We start from the raw sequence: 20,824 nt of genomic DNA, 5'->3' as shown, positions 1-20,824 counted from the left end.
CCATGCAGGCATGAGGACAACATACATATTCCACACAGTGGGCTCAAACCTAGAACCTGCCTGCTGTGAGGTGACAGTACCAACGACTGCACTACCGTACCACACATTATTGTTTGTTTTATTAATAACCGTTTACATTATTAGTGTTCACGCTGATTATATGTTGCAGGTCCTACAAGAAGATATTTGTTTGTTTAATGCTTTAAAGATAGATATCAAATAACCACACGCCCAAACATAATTTCACAAAAACAAGGCTTTTAATAACATAGTAATAGCTCATTGTCTTAGTAATATTACTTCAAAATCTAAAATCTACTCTGTTTTTATTCTATGAGTTTTTATCCCATCACCTTTTTTAAGCTTTGGATTGTCACATTTATTTCCTTTCAGTTTTTCTTCTTAATTTTAAATTAGTGCCATAAACTAAACGGGGGTGCAACCATGTTCAAAATATAAGATTAAATGCTGCATAAATAATCATTTATTCAAATATCATTCCATGCAGCCAGAAGCATAAATACAATTAAAGACATAATTCCTAAAATATAATAGTTAAAATACCATGCAGGTTAATTTCCAGGTTGTTTATAATCAAATCCTCCAATGCAGGCTCAGCAAATTTCCTGTTCCACTCGTACTGCAATCTGGCCATAAAAAAACGTTGCATGTCTCTCCTTGATTACAGAAGTACGGTGTGTTTTGTCCCACCCTTGTGGTTTGGTGGAAACTTGCAGGCAGTCTGACTTTCCTGGGGTATTTCTACTGCACTTACGGCAAAGGGAAACAGAAGAGGAAGAAGTAGAAAAGGAAGATGATAACATACTCCCTGGCAGAAAGACTTCATTTGCTTCTTGCTTATAGCTTTTGGGAAAAGTAGTATTCATTGTGAAAACAGAGGAGTACACAGACCCATTCTGATGGGATCCACTATCTTCGTGATGCTGATCTGTGACACTAGCCATTACATTATTGGGAGTTGTGATCCTTCCTCCTTCTCCATTTGTTCTTCCCTCTTCTGCCCTTTGAACCATACCCAACCTGGCCTGGATCTTCTTCCTGAGGTTCTGCAATGCCCCCTGGAATCGCTTGCTGAGTAGAGCATACAGTAATGGGTTGATGTCTGAGTTGAACAGCACAAGCCAGTATGAGAAAGTGACAGCAGCAGGTGGCACCTGGCTTGCTGATCGGGAGAGGGCAGTCTCAGTGGCCTGCACCAAAGCAACTCCAATGTAAGGTGTCCAGCAGAAGAAGAAAGCAGCAATAACCAGGAAAAGCCTCACAACACCATGTTGCTGGGGGTGACTGTTGTGCAGAGTGCTACTACTCTGGAGATGAGCAAGGAAGGTATGTAGACGTCGACTGGGATGTCTGGAGTTGCTTTTCCCTTCAAGTTGTGAAGTTGGTTCTCCTGTCAGATCTGCGTTAGGATGAGGACCACTGAACTGAGATTCTGATACGAGCCTCCCACTTACATAATACACAAGTCTGGATGGGTCATGCATTTCTAGGTCCACAGCTGAACAGGGGTGGGATGATTCAAATGGTGAGGATATGTGGTGGTCCCTGCTGTGTTGAAAGTGCTGCTGAAGGTTGTGGATCCTCTGAGCATGATTCTGGGCCACTCGCACAATCTTCACATAGCAAAAGAGAATGACTATGGCAGGAAGGAGAAAGCAGAGAGCTGCCATGAACACTGTATAGCTGGGACTGCTAGCCCAGTTGACAACACAGCTATACATAGGGCTCACAAAACTGATGTTACTCCAGCCTAGGAGAGGTGGACAACTGGTGAGCATGGCCTGCAGCCAGATCCATAATACAGCTGTGCCAGTTCGCCATGCAGTACAGCGTGAATTATAACGCAGACAGTCCACAATGGAGTAATAGCGATCCAAAGCAATAGCTGCAAGTGTTAGGATTGAAGCACTGCAGTAGACTGAAGAGGTGTAACCCACATAAAGACATAAGTCCTGCAGCAGATAGAAAGAGGACAGTCAGTAAATACCTTATGTATATCTATACTCAATGTCTACTTGAACAGGAACACCTGTACACCTACTCATTTATGCAGTTATCCTATCAGCCAATCATGTAGCAGCAGCATAATGTATAAAACCCAAACTGGACAGTTGAAGATTTGGGGGGGGAAACCCACCTGGTCTTTTCCCAGTCTTCAACTATTCACTTTGGGTGAATTTGTGCCTATGATAGCCCCAGATTCCTGTTCTTGGCTGACAGGAGTGAAACCTTATGTGTTGTTGTGGCCCATCCACCTCAAGATTTGATGTGTGCATGCTAAGATGCTTTTCTGCTAACCACTGTTGTAAAGAAGGATTATATGAGTTACTATGTCCTCCCTGGCAGCTCGAACCAATATTCCTCTAACCTCTCTTATCAACAAGGTGTTCCACACACCACTATCACTCATTCAGTGTTTTTTTTTTCACCATTCAATGGAAACTCTACAGACTGTTGTGTGTGTGAAAATCCCAGATCATCAGCAGTTTCTAAAATTCTCAAACCAGCCCATCTGGCACCAAATAACATGCCATGGTTAAAGTCATACAGATCACACTTTTTCTTCCATTTTGATCTGAAAATTAACTGAAGGTCTTGACCTGTATCTGCATGATTTTGTGCATTGTGCTGCTGCCACTTGATTAGCTGATTGGATAACTACATAAATGAGCAGGTGTACAGGTGTTCCTATTAAAGTTTAAAGTGATCTATATCGTTTTAAATTAATACTTCAGACAGAAAATCAATATGGATAACAATTAAAAAGGTTCTAGGCTAATATTAGTTTCAACTAATTTCTATAATGCCAGTTTCTTTTAATTTTTTCATTAGGAAGTATGAAGGATGTGTGTGAAGGGTGATTTTGTAGGCTTTAACATACATACAGTCCTGCGCAAAAGTCTTAGGCACATGTAAAGAAATGCTGTAGACCAAAAATGGCTTAAAAATTATGAAATGAAATGTTTCAACATTAAAAAAATACTATAAACAGTAATCAGTAAGCCATAATAAATGAAACAAAGTCAATGTTTGGTGTGAGACGACCCTTTACTTTAAAAAAAAAAATAGCAGTCTCAGGTACAACAAGTGCAGTTTTATAAGGAAATGAGCTGTAGGTTTTACTGAGCATCTTGCAGAACCAGCCACAGTTCTTCTGGACACTTTGACTGTCACACTTGCTTCTTCATTTTGCATCAAAACCCAGCGGCCTTCATTATGTTTTCTTTTTTAATCTGAAAAGTGGGCTCTTACGTAATATGCTGCTCAGATGCAAACTTTTTTCTGTAACATTTATTTTTGTGCTGGAAAACTAATGTTTGGAACTCTAAAATGTTTTTTTTTTTGGACCGACTCGATAATGTAGAAGTCATAAAATAGAAATCTATAGCAAAGTTTGTATGAAAAAAAAGGGTGTCAAAGACTTTTGTGCAGTACTGTGTATAATGGATATGTATAAGCTGGCCTTACTAACAGTGCAGTTCACCCATCCATTATTCATGATGGAAACGGCCACAAATGGCATGACACCAATGCCAACCAGGAAGTCACTGATTGCCAAATTAATAATGAGCACAGACGTCATACAGTGGAATGTCTTTGTTGCCACCACAATCATGATGACCAGGATATTTCCTAACAAACAGAAATGTTCTTGTTATTATCTAAAGATAAAAACACAAAATAGAAAAGGGCAATGAATTTATACAAGTTTCTATTAACCCTTGCATTCTCTATACTACTTAGCAATGAATGTACTATTCATAGATATTGAATTTGGGCAGCTGAGACAGATAGTTATATCTGAAATGGCCTTCCTTGAACGCATCCATGTTTTTGGGGAACAGTAAAGAAACACAAAACCACTTCTCATAAGGGGATGCTCATGAGAAGCAGCTGTGTAATCTAGTATTAGTGCAAATAAGAAAAAAGTGGTTGGTGCCGGTTGATATTTCACCACTTCTTGTAACCCGTTTTATTCTTAGGCCAAAAATACAATGTGCAATATAATATATAATAGAGGAAGAAAACAAATGCATCAAAATATTAATTTATCCAATTTCATTTTTAATAGAAAAATGAGCTGAAGAGAACACAAGGGTTATTGGTATTAATAATTAATAAAAATGCCTTTTAAAAGTACCAGTTTCAAAACACATTTGCTGAAAATGCATAAAGAAAGATCCTGAATAAGGCCACTTGAACACTACAGTTAATATTTCCATGACCTGTAAGTACAGAATGAAACAATTTATATCATGACCCAGTTTCTTCCAAATGTTAAGAGAAATGTAAATATAAACAAAACAAAACGGGGCAACAGAAAAAAAGTGTATTACTGTTCCATGTTTAAAAGCTTGTTAAAAGACTTCTTATTTTCATCATTTTCATCTAGGATTGATAGGAAAGTCATACTACAAACTACTGAAAATAGATAATGGCAACCAAACATGATTTACAACTGACCTAAAGAAAAGAACAAATACATAGCCCTAATTCTTTTCATCATCTCTATGGAGCCTACCTTTCTGCCTGCAGGACCAAGTATTCTCTTAACAAACAATTAAGCTACTAATTAATTTTTTAATTAATTGTACAAGTTAAAAAAAATGTAAAAAAATACACAACCGCACCCGTTACTGCACCGACACACATGAGCACCATGAGGACCTCCATCAGCAGCTTTCCACGTGGAGAAAAGGACAGCATGGAACTTGTCGAGTTTCTCCATGAAATTCGCATTTCACCCAGGAAAGGTTTGTTGGCATCCAACCATATGTTGCCTGGTATGTCCATTATATTGACTCAAGGATTCCAAAACAAACAGGTGTTAAAAAAAAAGGAAACAGAAAAAAGAAATAACGTATTCCAAATCTCTGTGTGTTGGTATTTGAAGTAAAATGGCCATTTAGGCATGGGCAAACTATGAATTTAAGAAAAAAACATACATTAAATTAACTGTCTGCAAAGCATAAATTGTTGGTTGGAGCCATGTGTTAGCAAGATCCCTTCCTTCCTCTCTGAACCTTGTGGAAATCACACGTGTGTAGAGAGGGGCGGGAGAGACAAAACATTTGCATGAATACATTTCTTCAGCTGACAAAGGTGGAAAATCAAACACTTAAATTACCAAATCGTAAAATTACACAAGATAAGCAGATAATGGCGCCAGTTTCTTTAAACAGGCTATAGACTCAGATGTTTCATTTCCCACAGTGAGGTTGGCATTTTAAACATCCCATTTTAACATACTTTACAAGTATGTTTTTAGTACCTACTTCCATATGTGATGTCAATATGTTTAAAATTTTGATATTAAAAACTATATATTTCAGCTTTAAGGAACAAAGTCTAAACAGAAACATGATTGTCAGTTTTATTTGTTATAATTATTCACCTCCTATTCTCCTAATATTCTCTCAGGAAAAAAAAAAGCAAACTTTGAAACTAGTCAAATCGCTCTTAAAATGTAGATCTCTTTTAAAGTGCTGCATTTTATCAAACTTCAAATCATACATAAATCAATTCAAAGCAAGTACAACAGACATATGACAATTCCAAATCTAAGGCTGGCTAACGAAGCACACACATATCGTTTCAGATTTCACTTTATCTATATTGGAGAGCCCAATTTCTACTTTCTGTAGAAGCCGAGACTAGTGTGCTTGCAATAATTTTTAAATGCCATTTTCTCATGGTAATGAGTTAATATGTCTCGTTATCTCGAGAAGGGAAAGCTTGTTCTCTTGTGATAATTACTCAATTATTTATGAATTATTAAAACTTTATTTTGTATTTAAAATTAATTCATTTTGTTTTAGGCACTTGTATTTATTTATTTATTTATTTATTCATGTATTAATTTTTACGTTCATTCATTATTGACAGATTAAATATGAAATCATGTTCACCAGAACTAAACAGAATTTCAGATCGGAAATAAAATTTTCATCTCTTCAGAGGGTGTAGGTGTGAGCCATTTTCATTTGAGTACACATGACATCTTGCTAAATTACCCATGACATAAATTTGATGAAAAAAGTCTGAGGTCACAGTCAAGTCGGCTATGTGGAGATGGTGTGGGGGTCACTACGTACAGTGGATTGGCTTGGAAGTCTCACAGCAAACCGGATGGTCTTAATGTCTTTAACAGTTAAACAAAATGAATGCACATTCATGAAACAAAATTAATAAACTTAAAGAAATGTATTAATAATTAATACAAATGCATGAATAATTAACTCGTTATCATGAGAAAATGAGCTTTATCTCGAGATGATGAAAATTTTCTCCCATAAATATCAGCATGTACTCTATAGTTGTCAGAGCATGTTGATGTTGGAAGGAAAAATCTCTGATGGATGGATAGATAACTTTATTAATCTCAGAGGGAATTCACACTTTATTTTGAGAAATGCAGTACTTCTGTGTAATTCACACAACACTGATCTAAGATCCTTAATATTTAACACTAATAAATCATTTCATTTTCAGTTAAGTCTTTCAGGACTGGGAACTGACCGATCAGCATAAATGGGCAATTTCAAAGTAGAGTAGTTAAGAGGATTGATCAGGACCCAAGTGCTGTCTGGTGTATTCCCACACCAGTAGGGCAGCGCTCACATGCACGTTGAGAGAACGCGTCACTCCTTGCTGAGGAATCTCCACACATACATCCAACAACTGCAGGAGGTCAGCAGGAATACCCTCTCGTTCATTCCTAATAGGAAAAGATGATGAGAATCGCTGATATTGAACATTTCATCTGGCTAAATTAGTAACGTAAATTAATACACATTAATTAAAAGCAATTTAATGTGTGGCCACAAACAAACCTAGGGCTGCAATATTGGCCATTAAACATCTACAACACTCACAAAAGGCTCAAGAACCCAAACCAAGCTGATGCTACTGTGAATATCAGTGATAAAAGTGTTTTAGAATAAGTATTTGTGCTAGAGAGTACCATGACTTAAAACGTATATACTGACATTTTCGCCTGAAAATGACATTTCCCCCTGAGGTTTACTCTTGAAAGTAGGATTTGCTAGTTGACAATAGCCTGATAATTCAAATCAAGATTTATGAAGATATGGATTTTTCCATTTGAAATTTAAAGATCAGTCAAAATGAAAATAAATTATCCTACCCTTATGTACAGATTCTCCACCCCCAAACACTGCAGATGAGGTCAGTTTTCTTAACCTGCCATTTTCCAGGCATATATACTGTATAATCTCTGTAGTAAATATCATAGCTGTAAGACAGTCAATAAAAAGGCCAAATTGCTTGTTGTGATTTACATGAAAAGACAGTCTGTGGGCTTACATGTATGTTTATGCAGTGTCCTTTTTTTAACTTCCAATGATGGTAAATGTCAGGAAAGCTATGATACACTTAAACATATGTTTAGTTTTTCAACATGTTATAATGCTCACAAATTAGTGTTGCTATTGTATTATGGGCTTTGCTATGTGTTTTTAGTATGCTTGATGTTTTATATGTTAGTTTTATGCGTCATGTAATCATGCTGCTTTGTGTAGGGTTTTTTTTTGTCACATTTTTAGATGGTACATCCCTGCTGACAAGCATCCTGCATGCTGGGACAAGCCTGTTTTGTCTCCAACATGTACAGGTAAAGAGATTACCCCTTGGGAACAATGTCAATTAGCCTGATAACATTCAACTGCAACGTCAGCTCTGACAAAGAGGCAAACAAGATGTACAGGGCCTTCTAACAAACATTAGAGCTTTAGTGACCTCATAACCTCTTGAAAAACATGATGTTATTACCCTAACAGTAGTAGGGTCTTCTCTGGAAACCTATAGCTTTGCAAACTCTGGCTGTTGACTGTTTGTTCTACACCAATGATACAGTAACCCTCTCTTTGCTTCAGCTGCAGAAAACCTGCCAGGTCCATGGGCTTCACCTAGGGGAAAACACAAAATGTTAACCATTAGGCAGAAAAGACTAGCTAAAAAACTGACTTTACAAGCCTATTGACCCAAGAGGCCAGATCATGATCCCATTCTTTGTATACCACTTTAAATAATAAGTATGGCTTATTAATTGTGATAATTCCCTCCTTTGAACACACCTGAGAACAAAGATAAGATAAGATAAGATAAGATAAGATAAGATAAGATAAGATAAGATAAGATAAGATAAGATAAGATAAGATAGCCTTATTAACCCCAGAGGGAAGTTCACAAACCAGATTGAGTTATCTAAGACAAGTGAGCACACTTATGTTTGGAGAGGGCAAATACATTGAGACTTGACTGGTTAACACAAATGGGTATGTAAGCCTGGAAAGACCATGAACATTTTTTTTTCACGTGTACAGTGTCGTAAGATATGTTTAGTGTGACTGTTGTTGATACCCTATCAGTGCCATGAAGTCAATATAATGTTCATACATGATTTTGCTACTATATTCCTGCTCAACTGATTAATACTGAGACTGAGGTCCTGAATTTGCAGGGCTCCCACTCTTTTTAAGATATTATTTTCCAGGACTTCCAACAAAACGTCCAACAAAATAATTTATGCTTAGAATTTAAACAAACCGGCAAAATGACAGTAGCAATTTGTGAAACATGCTATAATAATAATTCTTGAAAAAAAAATGTTCTTTCCATCAAATATTTTAATTCCATATTTTGTTGCACTTTTTGTTTTTGGTTTTTGAGTCAAGTTTTTATTTCGTCCTCGGTTGGGTCAGCAACACAGTGGCGCCATTTTGTTTTTCCTCTACTCATGGTATATGAGCTGATAGCCTAGTAGTAGAGTAACCAATCAGAGCATGCGATTGCTCATATCCAGTGAACGTGGATAGAATAAATCTATATATTCCAGTCAGGGTAATAAATACTGTATAAAAATGGCTTGCCATATGAAAAATCTTGAATAACTAATTCCCAGTTTTCTAGTTTCCATTCTAGTTGACATTATTGATCTGTTGTTTACTTAGATCAAGGAACAACTGAAAGTGGGGTATAACTTATCTGAATTTGAAAATCTAGACTGCCCTACATACCTGAACTATCAAAATGTCTCAGCTTCACATACAGTATAAAATAACAGCAAGAGTAAAACAATGGTTATTCTGTGTCCAACGTTCTTTCTCCAATTCTAAGCATTTTTACTGAACCGCAAACTGAGTTGCGAGCTATGACTATGCTCACAGCAAACTGCATTTTTTACACAGTAAATTTGACAATCACAACAGCAAGGCAAGCTCAGGGCAGCCTGCACTTTACATGAAATGATAAAAAATTGCTCCCTTTTGATGGGGATTATGAGTGATTTTCCTTCACCATCTTAAGGCCACCTCACATTCAAGGACAGCACAGGATTTTCCCTTGATATCTTTCTCCCATTTTTCATGTGTTCCATGACTAGAAACTTTGTCAAAAATTCACCAGGTTTTCTAGGATGCATGGGAATCTTGATTAATATAATATTCTGCCCATATTTTGTTTTATTTTTGCTCTTGTTTAAACAAAACATGCATAAAATTCTGTTTTCAGTCAGTGTCGATCAATGTTTTGTCAACCTATATGAAAGAAAAATGATAATTTTATGACCAGTTCAATCAATTTGAGGATTCAAAACAGAATGTGACAACATTGAAGACATGCTCATTATTATTTCATAACCCCTGATTTATCTCACACACCAAGTACTTTGCTTGCACAGGTGATGAAGGACTTAACAGAAATATCTGGTTTCTCTGGAAAAGTTTTCGATGTTTTAGGATAAAGAGGCTAGTGAAGAATTAATCATACAGATGGTTGATGAATTAAAGAAAAAAACTGGTGGTTTGTTAGAAGGGTACTGTGCTGGCATGGTTTGGGTCCACATGTCCCCTTTGTGAAAACTGTCACTGCAAATAAATATAAAATTCTTCTGATTAATGGCTTTTATCTTAACTTTTATAAACAAAACTTTTCTATCCTTTTGAAAATGATCCCAAATGCCCTGGAAACCTTGGCATCATGGAGTCAATTATACTGTAATTCAAAACAAAAAAAGGCAATATACAAAAGACCAAATAGGTAGCTATACAGAAACTTTTAATCATTATAAAAGCAATCCAATCCAACTAACTCAGAAATCAATATCCAAAGAATGGACCCAGATCTTTCATGATCATTTTTTCTACTCTTGAGATCACGTGTTTAAGTGAATCTTGTGACCTTGCTGAAAGTAAAAACTCACCTTATGTTTGTTGCATATACTCACTAAGATGCCATTTGCAATGCCTTAAAACATGTCTTAAAACAAATGACAAAACTAAAGTTTGAACCTGACCGGATTTAGAGTGGGACATAATTTTGGGACAGAGAGCATCAGTTGAGAGCACAAAAGTGTCTCTACCCTAAAGCTCATAAAATGATCATAATATCAAATTGAAATATAGTACAAAACAAAAAGTTGAATAATGGTTCCGCAAACCTGATTTAGAGAGAAAGACTGACCCCAAATGCTATGTGCATACTGTATATTGACCACTTTATAAATCCATGTCAGAAAAGTTTTTGAAATCCATGACTTACAGCATATCAGTCTATGCTGTGCTTGATAGTAATGACAGCATTAATTGTTAATTCAAGTAATCATTTACCTTTTGCCAAGCATAGTACAAGACTGGGCAGCTCTAGTCCTGTTAATGATTCAGCAATTTAAATATGACAAACCACATCTTGTACATCCACAATGCACCCCACTCGGTACATATTGAATTAATAGTCAGTGACAGATGGTGTGGCAACTGTACTGAACGACTGGACTATGGCCGCAATAGAGAGCTTTCATAATATACAAGCACAATACACTTTTTCAATCTTATCATTACAGGTAAATATTTATTCATGAAATGGATTTTCACTAGATAAAACATCAACATGAATATGATTCATCAGTCAAAAGAAAGAGAAAAAGGTGGGAAGATGGTGGAAGACATTAAGTCAATAAAAAACCTTTTATGATGTGCATCATGATGTACTCATATCAGGTGATACAAACATTGTACCTCTGGGCTGCCATGCAAGGTGCTTCATTCAATGAGATACTTAATCCTACACTACAACGTGCAAGTTAGAATTTTAGTCCACATGCTGTTTATATTATGGGCATACACTTAATCATATGGCAGGTATAATGTATTCTATATTTTTTAAAAAGTAGAAACTACACCCTGTTGTCGCATGAGGCACACTGCAGAAACAGAATATGAGTATTGGAATTGGCACCACTGTGTTGCTCACACTGTGTGCTTAACGCCTCTTGGGATAAAATGAAATTAAACAGAAACACACCTCCATCAGAGGAAGCCACAGCTCAGAAGAGACACTCAGGGCTTGGAACTGTTTGTCAACGACATGATGTAGGCTACCCAGCACCAGAGCACTGGCTCCAAAGATTTCACAAGTTCGACAAAGACCTATGACAAACATGAGTACATATATACACATAAAAAGACCTCAGTGATTGCATATTTACAAAATTAGAAATAAGAAATAATAATTCAGGATCACATCAGGAAACGAATGCCATTTTGACAGTTTCTTCTTGATGGAAAAGAGATGGGAAATCATTTTAAAAAACAGTTTACAGTTAATTCAGTTTTTAAAAACTGTTATCCTTGTACAAACCATAAAGTCAAGTAATGTTTCTGAAAACCTGATTTAGAGAGATTGAGAAAGACTGACCCCAAAATGCGAGGTGCGTATTTTATAATTATACATATCCAAGTCAAAAATGTTATTGAAAACCATGACTTACAGCATATCAATCTATGCTGTGGTAGATATAAAGAGAGTGTTAATTTCTGTAGTAGTTTATCTTTGGCAAGCATAGAACAAAACTGTTCAATTTAATGATTCAGAAATTTAACTGCATTTTAAAGTAAATAATACTTCACACGTCTGCTTCAATATTCAGGAAGCAACTACATACATTAAGGTAACTTGGAAACCACAACTTGTACATTCACAAAACACTCCCCTAGGTAAATACTGACTGACATGTTGTTTTGTAACCTTACTGGACTATTACTGGACTATTACTGACTGCAGTAAAAAGCTTTAACAATATGCAAGCACCATACACTCTTTCAATCTTATCATTACTTGTAAATATTTATTCATGACATTGATTTTTACTCGATAAAACATGAAAATGAATATTGTGCACCAGTCAAAACAAATAAAAATGAACACATGGGAAGGTGGTAGTCATTAATGCAATGAAAAATGTTTACGATATGTATTTGATGCACTTATATCAAGTGATACAGGCATGGTATCACAGGATTGGCTGCTCTACTTAGCAATGATAACAGCCTGCACATATGTTCGAGATTATCAGCTTTCACATATACAGTGGGTACGGAAAGTATTCAGACCCCTTTAAATTTTTCACTCTTTGTTTCATTGCAGCCATTTGCTAAAATCAAAAAAGTTCATTTTATTTCTCATTAATGTACACTCAGCACCCCATCTTGACAGAAAAAAACAGAAATGTAGAAAATTTTGCAAATTTATTAAAAAAGAAAAACTGAAATATCACATGGTCATAAGTATTCAGACCCTTTGCTCAGTATTGAGTAAAAGCACCCTTTTGAGCTAGTACAGCCATGAGTCTTCTTGGGAATGATGCAACAAGTTTTTCACACCTGGATTTGGGGATCCTCTGCCATTCTTCCTTGCAGATCCTCTCCAGTTCTGTCAGGTTGGATGGTGAACGTTGGTGGACAGCCATTTTCAGGTCTCTCCAGAGATGCTCAATTGGGTTTAGGTCAGGGCTCTGGCTGGGCCAGTCAAGAATGGTCACAGAGTTGTTCCGAAGCCACTCCTTTGTTATTTTAGCTGTGTGCTTAGGGTCATTGTCTTGTTGGAAGGTGAACCTTCGACCCAGTCTGAGGTCCTGAGCACTCTGGAAGAGGTTTTCTTCCAGGATATTCTCTGTACTTGGCCGCATTCATCTTTCCTTCAACTGCAACCAGTCGTCCTGTCCCTGCAGCTGAAAAACACCCCCACAGCATGATGCTGCCACCACCATGTTTCACTGTTGGGATTGTATTGGGCAGGTGATGAGCAGTGCCTGGTTTTCTCCACACGTACCGCTTAGAATTAACGCCAAAAAGTTCAATCTTCGTCTCATCAGACCAGAGAATCTTATTTCTCATAGTCTGGGAGTCTTTCATGTGTTTTTTGGCAAACTCTATGCGGGCTTTCATATGTCTTGCACTGAGGAGAGGCTTCCGTCGGGCCACTCTGCCATAAAGCCCTGACTGGTGGAGGGCTGCAGTGATAGTTGACTTTGTGGAACTTTCTCCCATCTCCCTACTGCATCTCTGGAGCTCAGCCACAGTGATCTTTGGGTTCTTCTTTACCTTTCTCACCAAGGCTCTTCTCCCACGATTGCTCAGTTTGGCTGGACGGCCAGGTCTAGGAAGAGTTCTGGTCGTCCCAAACTTCTTCCATTTAAGGATTATGGAGGCCACTGTGCTCTTAGGAACCTTGAGTGCTGCAGAAATTCTTTTGTAACCTTGGCCAGATCTGTGCCTTGCCACAATTCTGTCTCTGAGCTCCTTGGGCAGTTCCTTCGACCTCATGATTCTCATTTGCTCTGACATGCACTGTGAGCTGTAAGGTCTTATATAGACAGTTGTGTGCCTTTCCCAATCAAGTCCAATCAGTTTAATTAAACACAGCTGGACTCCAATGAAGGAGTAGAACCATCTCAAGGAGGATCTGAAGAAATGGACAACATGTGAGTTAAATATGAGTGTCACAGCAAAGGGTCTGAATACTTATGACCATGTGATATTTCAGTTTTTCTTTTTTAATAAATTTGCAAAAATTTCTACATTTCTGTTTTTTCTGTCAAGATGGGGTGCTGAGTGTACATTAATGAGAAATAAAATGAACTTTTTTGATTTTAGCAAATGGCTGCAATGAAACAAAGAGTGAAAAATTTAAAGGGGTCTGAATACTTTCCGTACCCACTGTACATGGCTTGTATGCATATAAAACCTGCATGCACACAGAGAGAAGCTTTTTACCTCTATGAGTCCAAACTCAATTGTAGTTAAGCCTCAAAAACTTCCAAAAATAATTTCTAAAGCATAAAATTCAACTAGATATCAATGTCACAGTCCTGCATAGCCTCAACTTATTGAGTCCTGCATAAACTCAATCAAGTTGTCTAAGGGACTTTACACACTGGATATGACACAAAATTGTGCTGCAAAAAATTCGTGGTGAAATTTTCAGACAGAAAGTATGCACACTGAGTCCGATGCGAATTTTTTAATGTCGTGGTCTATTTTGTGCTCGTTTCATGCTGGTGTTGCGCCGCGACGATCAGTAGTCTCATGAGTAAATGAGGGCATCGTTTAATAGTGATGAAGCCAATAATTATAGACATGCTCTTAAGAAAGAGAAAGTCTTGGGTACAAACAACAACAGGGAGAATTTCTAATCGCATTTTATAATCTCGTTAAAGAGGTGAAGCTGGGAAACGGGATGTTGGACAAAAAAGAAAGAAAGCAATGCTCTTGGTGTCGTGTGTTCACCGGTTAAATAATATATTTTTATTCTTGTATTCTTTATGCCCCCTGTATGGGGGCAAACTTGGCCTGAAGGTTAGAGAAGCAGCCTTGGGCCCAAAGGGATGCCAGTTCAATTCCTGGGACCAGCAGGAAAAACGTGAGGGGAGTTGAGTGAATGAACAACACTTTCCCCTCCCTCTGTATCATGGGTGAAGTACCCTTGAGCAAGGCACCTAACTCCAAACTGCTCCCTGGGCACTGTAGCATAGCTGCCCACTGCTCTGGGCATGTGTGTGTGCTCATCGCTCACTTGTGTGTGTATATGTGTGTGTTCACTGCTTCAGATGGGTTGAATGCAGAGGAGGTATTTTGCTGTGCTTGAGTACATGTGCTGTGGCACATGCACCTGAAGGCGCGCCTCGGGCTGCGCGCATGTCGAGTGGATTCCAGCACGCGCGCTGTTAATGATGCGCACCTGAAATTAATTAAGGAGCTGTGTGTGCAGCTATTTAAGGGCTGTGCTGATGCATGATCAGTGCGAAGTATTGCAATATGTCTGTACGCATTACCAAGCCTTTCTACCAATGTTCCTGATTCCTGTGCTTGTTTCTCGTTCCTATTCTCGCTTTGCCTCTGATATACTGTTTGCGCCTCGCCCGACCCTTTTGCCTGTTTTACGATTTGGATTTAGCCTGCCGTCTTGGACTGTTTGCCTTTTTGTGCTAGTGCACTTTGTATATACACTACACTGTTATTATTAAACTGATTACTTCTGCACTTACATCCGCCTACCTCGCATACCTGACAGAATACTTCGCCATACAATGGATGTAGCAGAAGTTTTTCAGCACGCGATTCCATGCCGCTGTCTCAGCCCCTCGCCTCATATTTCTGGCTGAAGTCTGACTGGAGTCCCCCAGCACCCTACTACGGAATATATCACCCTATGGGATTTAGTCTTCAGTGTGACTTCTTCTATGAGGACCTCCAGGAGCCCAAGCCACCAGAACCCATCCGGGTAAGCTTTATCCTAACATTTATTTCTGGACGAGCACGCCAATGGGTGGAATAATACCTGATCCGAGTCAAGCACCCATGCCTTCGAAGCTCACAGACTTTTTTTTGCCATGCTCAAGTTCATTTTTGAAGCATTGGAAAAAGGAGGAATCCCATGGGCAATCGTTCTGATGGCCGATGCAGTGGAGGAGGCTGTCGCTCCAGAGCTCCCTCCAGTGGCTGACTCAGCGGAGGAGGACGTCGTTCCAGAGCTCCTGCCAGTGGCTGACGCAGCGGAGGAGGCCGTCGCTCCAGAGTTTTCGCCAGTGGCCGATGTAGAGACAGCAGAGGAGGCTGTTGTTCCTGAGCCCCTCCTAGATGCCGTCTCTCCAGACCTGGTTTCTCAGCCAGAATCAGTACCTGAATCAATGCCTGAATCAGAGTCTGTATCAGAACCCATGCCTGAACCTGAGCCAGCGCCAGCATCTGTTCCAGTGCCAACGCCAGCGTCCGTTCCAGGGCCAGTGCCAGCATCTGCTCCAAAGCTAATGCCAACGCTAATGCCTGCTCCAGAGCCAGAGTCAGCGCCAGTGTCTACTTCAGAACCAGCACCAGAGTCAGCTACAGTGTCTGCTCTAGAAACAGTGCTGGAGTCGGAGTCAGTGCCAATGTCTGCTACAAAACCAGTGCCAGAATCAGAATCAGCACCAGTGTCTAACCCAGAACCAGTGCTAGTGTCAGAGTCAGCTCCAGTGCCAGAGCCAGCGTCAAAGCCTGCGTCAGTGCCTACTTCAGAGCCAGTGCCCGGGTCAGCTAGAGCATCAGAGCCAACGCCAAAGTCGGTGCCTGTGTCAGCTCCAGTGCCTATGCCAGAGTCAAGGCCAGTGCCAGAACACGAGCTGGTTCCAGAACCTGCGTTAGATGAAGACGTCGTCCCGCCGCCACCCAGCCATGAAGACATCTGCATCGTCCCGCCGCCGCCCAGCCACGAAGACATCTGCGTCGTCCTGCCACCAGGTCCTAACCAGGACCGAAGCAACACACTGACAGAGCTCGAGCCCATGCCTAAGTCCAGTTCTGAGTTCGAACTAGAGCCAAGTCCCGAGTCCAAACTAGAGCTAAGTCCTGAGCGCAAGCCAAGTCCTGAGTTTGAAGTAGAGCCAAGTCCCGAGTCCAAGCTACATCCAAAGTTCAAACTAGAGCTAAGTCCTGAGTCCAAGCCAAGTCCTAAGTTTGAACTAGAGCCAAGTTCCGAGTCCAAGCCAAGTCCTGAGTTCGAACTAGAGCCAAGTCCTGAGTCCAAGTCAAGTCCAGAACTCGAGTCCACTACTGAGCCCGAATACAGCCTGGAGCCTGAGTTGAAGCTTGCTTCCTGCCCTGTGTCCAAGCCAGTTCCAGAGCTCCAACCTGAGTCATCTCCAGAGCTTGAGCCAGAGTCCAGTCCAGAGCTCAGGCAATCTCCAGAGCTTAAATCATCCCCAGAGCCCAAGTCATCTTCAGAGCTTGAGCACAATTCCAGCCCTGTGTCCAAGCCAGTTCCAGAACTCCAGCTTGACTCATCTCCTGAGCTGGAGCCAGAGTCCAACCCAGAGCTCAAGCCATCTCCAGACCTCGAGCCCAGCCCTGAGTCCAAGCCAGATCCAGAGTTCAAGCCTGAGTCATCTCCTGAGCTGGAGCCAGAGTCCAATCCAAAGCTCAACTCGTCTCCAGAGTCCAAATCCAGCCCGGAGGTTGAGTCCACCTTCAGTCCTGGATCCGAGCCAAGTCCTGAGTCCAAGTCAAGTCTGGAGTCTGAGCATGATTCCGGCCCAGAGCCCAAGTCAAGTCCCGAGCTCAAGCCCACTCCTGGTCAAGAATCCAAATCTTGTCCTGAGCCTGAGCCCGAACCCCCACCAGAGCCAAGTATGATGGATTTTCGTTCCCAGTGGGAGCTCTTTGGGAGGGGGTTCTGTCAGCCCTGTGAGCTGTGGTGTGTGCACCTGAAGGCGGGCCTCGGGCTGCACACACTTCGAGCGGACTCCAGCACGTGCGCTGTTAATGATGCGCACCTGAACTTAATTAAGAAGCTACGTGTGCACCTATTTAAGGACTGTGCTGATGCATGATCAGTGCAAAGTATTACGATACGGCTGTATGCATTACTGAGCCTTTCTACATGTGTTCTTGATTTCCTGATTCCTGTGCCTGTTTCTCATTCCCGTTCTCGCTTTGCCTCTGATATACTGTTTGTGCCTCACCCAACCCTTTTGCCTGTTTTACAATTTGGATTTAGCCTGCTGTCTTGGACTGTTTGCCTTTGTGTGTGTTAGTGCACTTTGTATATACACCACACTGTTATTATTAAACTGATTACTTCTGCACTTACATCTGTCTACCTCGCGTACCTGACACTATTTGAGAGGGAGGGCCGTTTTTTGAGCAGAAGCAGAACAAATTTGCGTGCAAGCAGGGGCTATTTAAGAGAGAGGGGAGAAGCACTGCAAAATCTGAACGTGAAATGAATAAATCCTACTCTTAAATTGAAAGACAATGCGCTTAATTAAAGACAGGAATAAAACTCCATGGAAATATAGCTGCTTAGCTCCCAGATGTGAGCAACACCGGCACATAGCAGAAACTTGCTGCTACATTCAAGTTTGTTTTGCCAACTGTCTCCTACATCACCACGTGACGTCTGTTCCACACAACGTGATGCATTTATTTGTGGTGTGGAAGCTCAGAAAAATCGACCTCAGTGTCACTTTTTCACTGCGTAATATTCACGTTCTGTATGAAAGTACTCATGACCAAAACAGTTCGAAAAAATATGCTGACGTGCAAATTAATCACATGAAAAAACTGCCCCTGGTGTCTAAAGGCCTTAAGGGTGCATGTGTATACAGTACCAGTCAAATGTTTGTACACACCTTCTAATTCAATAGTTATTTATTTTTATTAATTGAAAGTCACTTCATGTTTTAAAGTAATGATGGATGTTGTTTCTCTTTACTTAGATGTTCAGTTCTTGACATAATATGGATTACTACAATTGTGTTGAATAGGGCTATTTACTGTATTTATATTATGGTGTTGAATAGGGCTATTTACTGTATTTACTGTTTGATCTCAAATGCATTGAGAAGGCAAGAAACTTGTCCACTAATTAACTTTTGATGAGGTACACATATTAATTGAAAAGCATTCCAGGTGACTACCTCATGAAGCTGGTTAAGATGATAATAGTGTACAAAGCACCATCAAGGTAAATGGTGGCTACTTTGAAAAATCTACAATATTAAACTTTTCTTAAAACTTTTTGTTTACCACATAATTCCATATAATGTTCAATATATCATAGCTTTGATACCTTCAATATTGTTCACAATGTAGAAAATAGTCAAAATCTAGAAAAACCTTTGAATGAGTAGGGATGGCCAAACATTTGACTGGTACTGTACATACGTGTGATGAAAAATGGATCATACCACCCAGGTTTGTGGGCTTGTCAATAAGTGAGGCGACCACCAGGAGGGCAGATGTAGGTTTACCCAGACGTGCTACTCTCTGCTGGGCCACAAGGTGTTGCTCCACCTCTTGCACATTCAGACTCCAAGGAGCAATCTTTTTCTGTACATCTGCCCAGCGCTCTTCTTGTTCCAGCTCACCTGTATGCCACACAAATCACATACACTCATTAGTATTTAGAACTCATACTTACAGTGGATATAAAATGAAGTCTATATACTCCTTTTAAATTGAAAGGTTTTGTGATGTAAAAAAGTAAACCAAGATAAATCAAGTTAGACATTTTCCACTTTTAATGTGAAATAGCAACAAAAAGAGCTCAACAAAAAGGTAGAAATTTTCAGAGAGTTTGTTCCAGTAACCTAATCAATATAAAATTAGATCATACTGACTGTACAGCTGCTGCCAGCACCTTTGATCTAAAGGTGGGGCTATTAAATATTAGATCTCTTACATCTAAAGCGCTAATGGTTAATGAACTCATTACTGATCAGAAGTTTAATGTACTGTGTTTAACAGAAACATGGATTAAGCCAAATGAATATATAGCATTAAATGAAGCGAGTCCTCCTGGATACAGTTATATACACCAGCCTCGTCTAACTGGCAGAGGAGGAGGCGTCGCGGTTATTTATAACGATTATCTAGGTGTAACACAAAAACCTGGTTATAAATTTAATACATTTGAAGTTCTTCATACTCGTATAATGTATGTAGCCTCGAAAAATAAGTCTACCCAGTTAATTCCATTGCTTATTATTTACAGGCCCTCGGGGCCATATTCTGAGTTTCTTTCTGAATTTGCAGATTTTATCTCAGATCTGGTTATTTCCTTAGACAAAGCTTTAGTTGTCGGAGATTTTAATATTCACTTCGATAACCCAGAAGACCCTTTAAAAACAGCGTTTGTGTCCATCTTAGACTCAGTCGGGATTAAGCAGAATGTCATAGGACCGACCCATAATGGTGGTCACACCCTTGATCTAATACTAACATTCAGATTAAACGTAGATAATATAGTCATACTTCCACAGTCTGAAGTTATCTTAGATCATTGTCTCATCTCATTCAAGATATGTCTGAGTAATAATATATGCACCTCACCACGCTACTGTATTAAACGTACTTTCACGTCAACTACTGCACAGAGCTTTATAAATGATCTCCCAGAGCTGTCAACTTTGACTGGGTCACTGTCAGCCCCTGCAGAACTTGATCAGGCAACTGAATGCTTAGAGTCAACATTCCGCCATACTTTAGATAATGTAGCTCCTCTAAAAAGGAAAATGGTCAGAGACAAAAAATTAGCACCCTGGTATAATGATGACACTCGCACATTAAAACAGACCACTCGAAAATTGGAATGTAAATGGCGTCAAACAAAATTGGTAGTGTTCAAATTAGCTTGGAAGGAGAGCTTCCTGAAGTATAGAAAAGCTCTTAGTGCTGCGAGATCAACATATTTCTCCTCCCTAATAGAAGATGATAAAAATAATCCTAGATTCCTATTTAATACTGTAGCAAAATTGACCAGGAATAAGTCCACTATCAACACATGCACACCTGCAGTATGTAGTAGCAACAACTTCATGAATTTTTTTAATGACAAAATTGAGAATATCCGACAAAAAATTCAAACTACTAATTTAAGGTTAGACAATGAAAGTGACCTTGTAGTTAACAATATAACTGTATCAGATCATCAGTTAGAATGTTTTACTCCCCTAAAAGAAACTGAATTA

The 20,824-nt window shown here is 39.4% G+C and overlaps 2 protein-coding genes across 8 annotated transcripts in view; both read right to left on the bottom strand.

The window, feature by feature from the left end:
- Window positions 1–295: 295 nt before the first annotated feature.
- Window positions 296–6,279, bottom strand: LOC132883186 (G-protein coupled receptor 161). Its single transcript, XM_060916492.1, has 4 exons — window positions 4,968–6,279; window positions 4,653–4,823; window positions 3,494–3,654; window positions 296–1,973 (listed from the first exon to the last, which is right to left on the bottom strand). The coding sequence occupies exons 2-4, from the start codon at window positions 4,813–4,815 to the stop codon at window positions 615–617; spliced, it is 1,683 nt and encodes a 560-aa protein (XP_060772475.1). The 5' UTR covers window positions 4,816–4,823; window positions 4,968–6,279; the 3' UTR covers window positions 296–614.
- tarbp1 (TAR (HIV-1) RNA binding protein 1) overlaps window positions 4,822–20,824 on the bottom strand; it is a 124,124-nt gene continuing 108,121 nt past the window's right edge. For 4 of the 7 annotated variants that reach the window (XM_060916485.1, XM_060916489.1, XM_060916488.1 and 1 more), the window contains exons 26-29: window positions 19,043–19,222; window positions 11,344–11,468; window positions 7,813–7,949; window positions 6,380–6,739 (exon numbers count right to left, since the gene is read on the bottom strand). In XM_060916485.1, the coding sequence (XP_060772468.1) occupies window positions 6,577–6,739; window positions 7,813–7,949; window positions 11,344–11,468; window positions 19,043–19,222 (605 nt within the window). In that variant the 3' untranslated portion in view covers window positions 6,380–6,576. Of the gene's footprint in view, window positions 5,046–6,379; window positions 6,740–7,812; window positions 7,950–11,343; window positions 11,469–19,042; window positions 19,223–20,824 lie in introns of those variants that run through there. The other 3 variants (XM_060916486.1, XM_060916487.1, XM_060916490.1) reach the window with 3 other exon arrangements.

Source organism: Neoarius graeffei, chromosome 3 (genome assembly GCF_027579695.1).
Source record: "Neoarius graeffei isolate fNeoGra1 chromosome 3, fNeoGra1.pri, whole genome shotgun sequence".
NCBI lineage: Eukaryota > Metazoa > Chordata > Actinopteri > Siluriformes > Ariidae > Neoarius > Neoarius graeffei.
The sequence above is the reverse complement of the archived record's forward strand: the minus strand, read 5'-3'. Positions and strand labels throughout refer to the sequence as shown.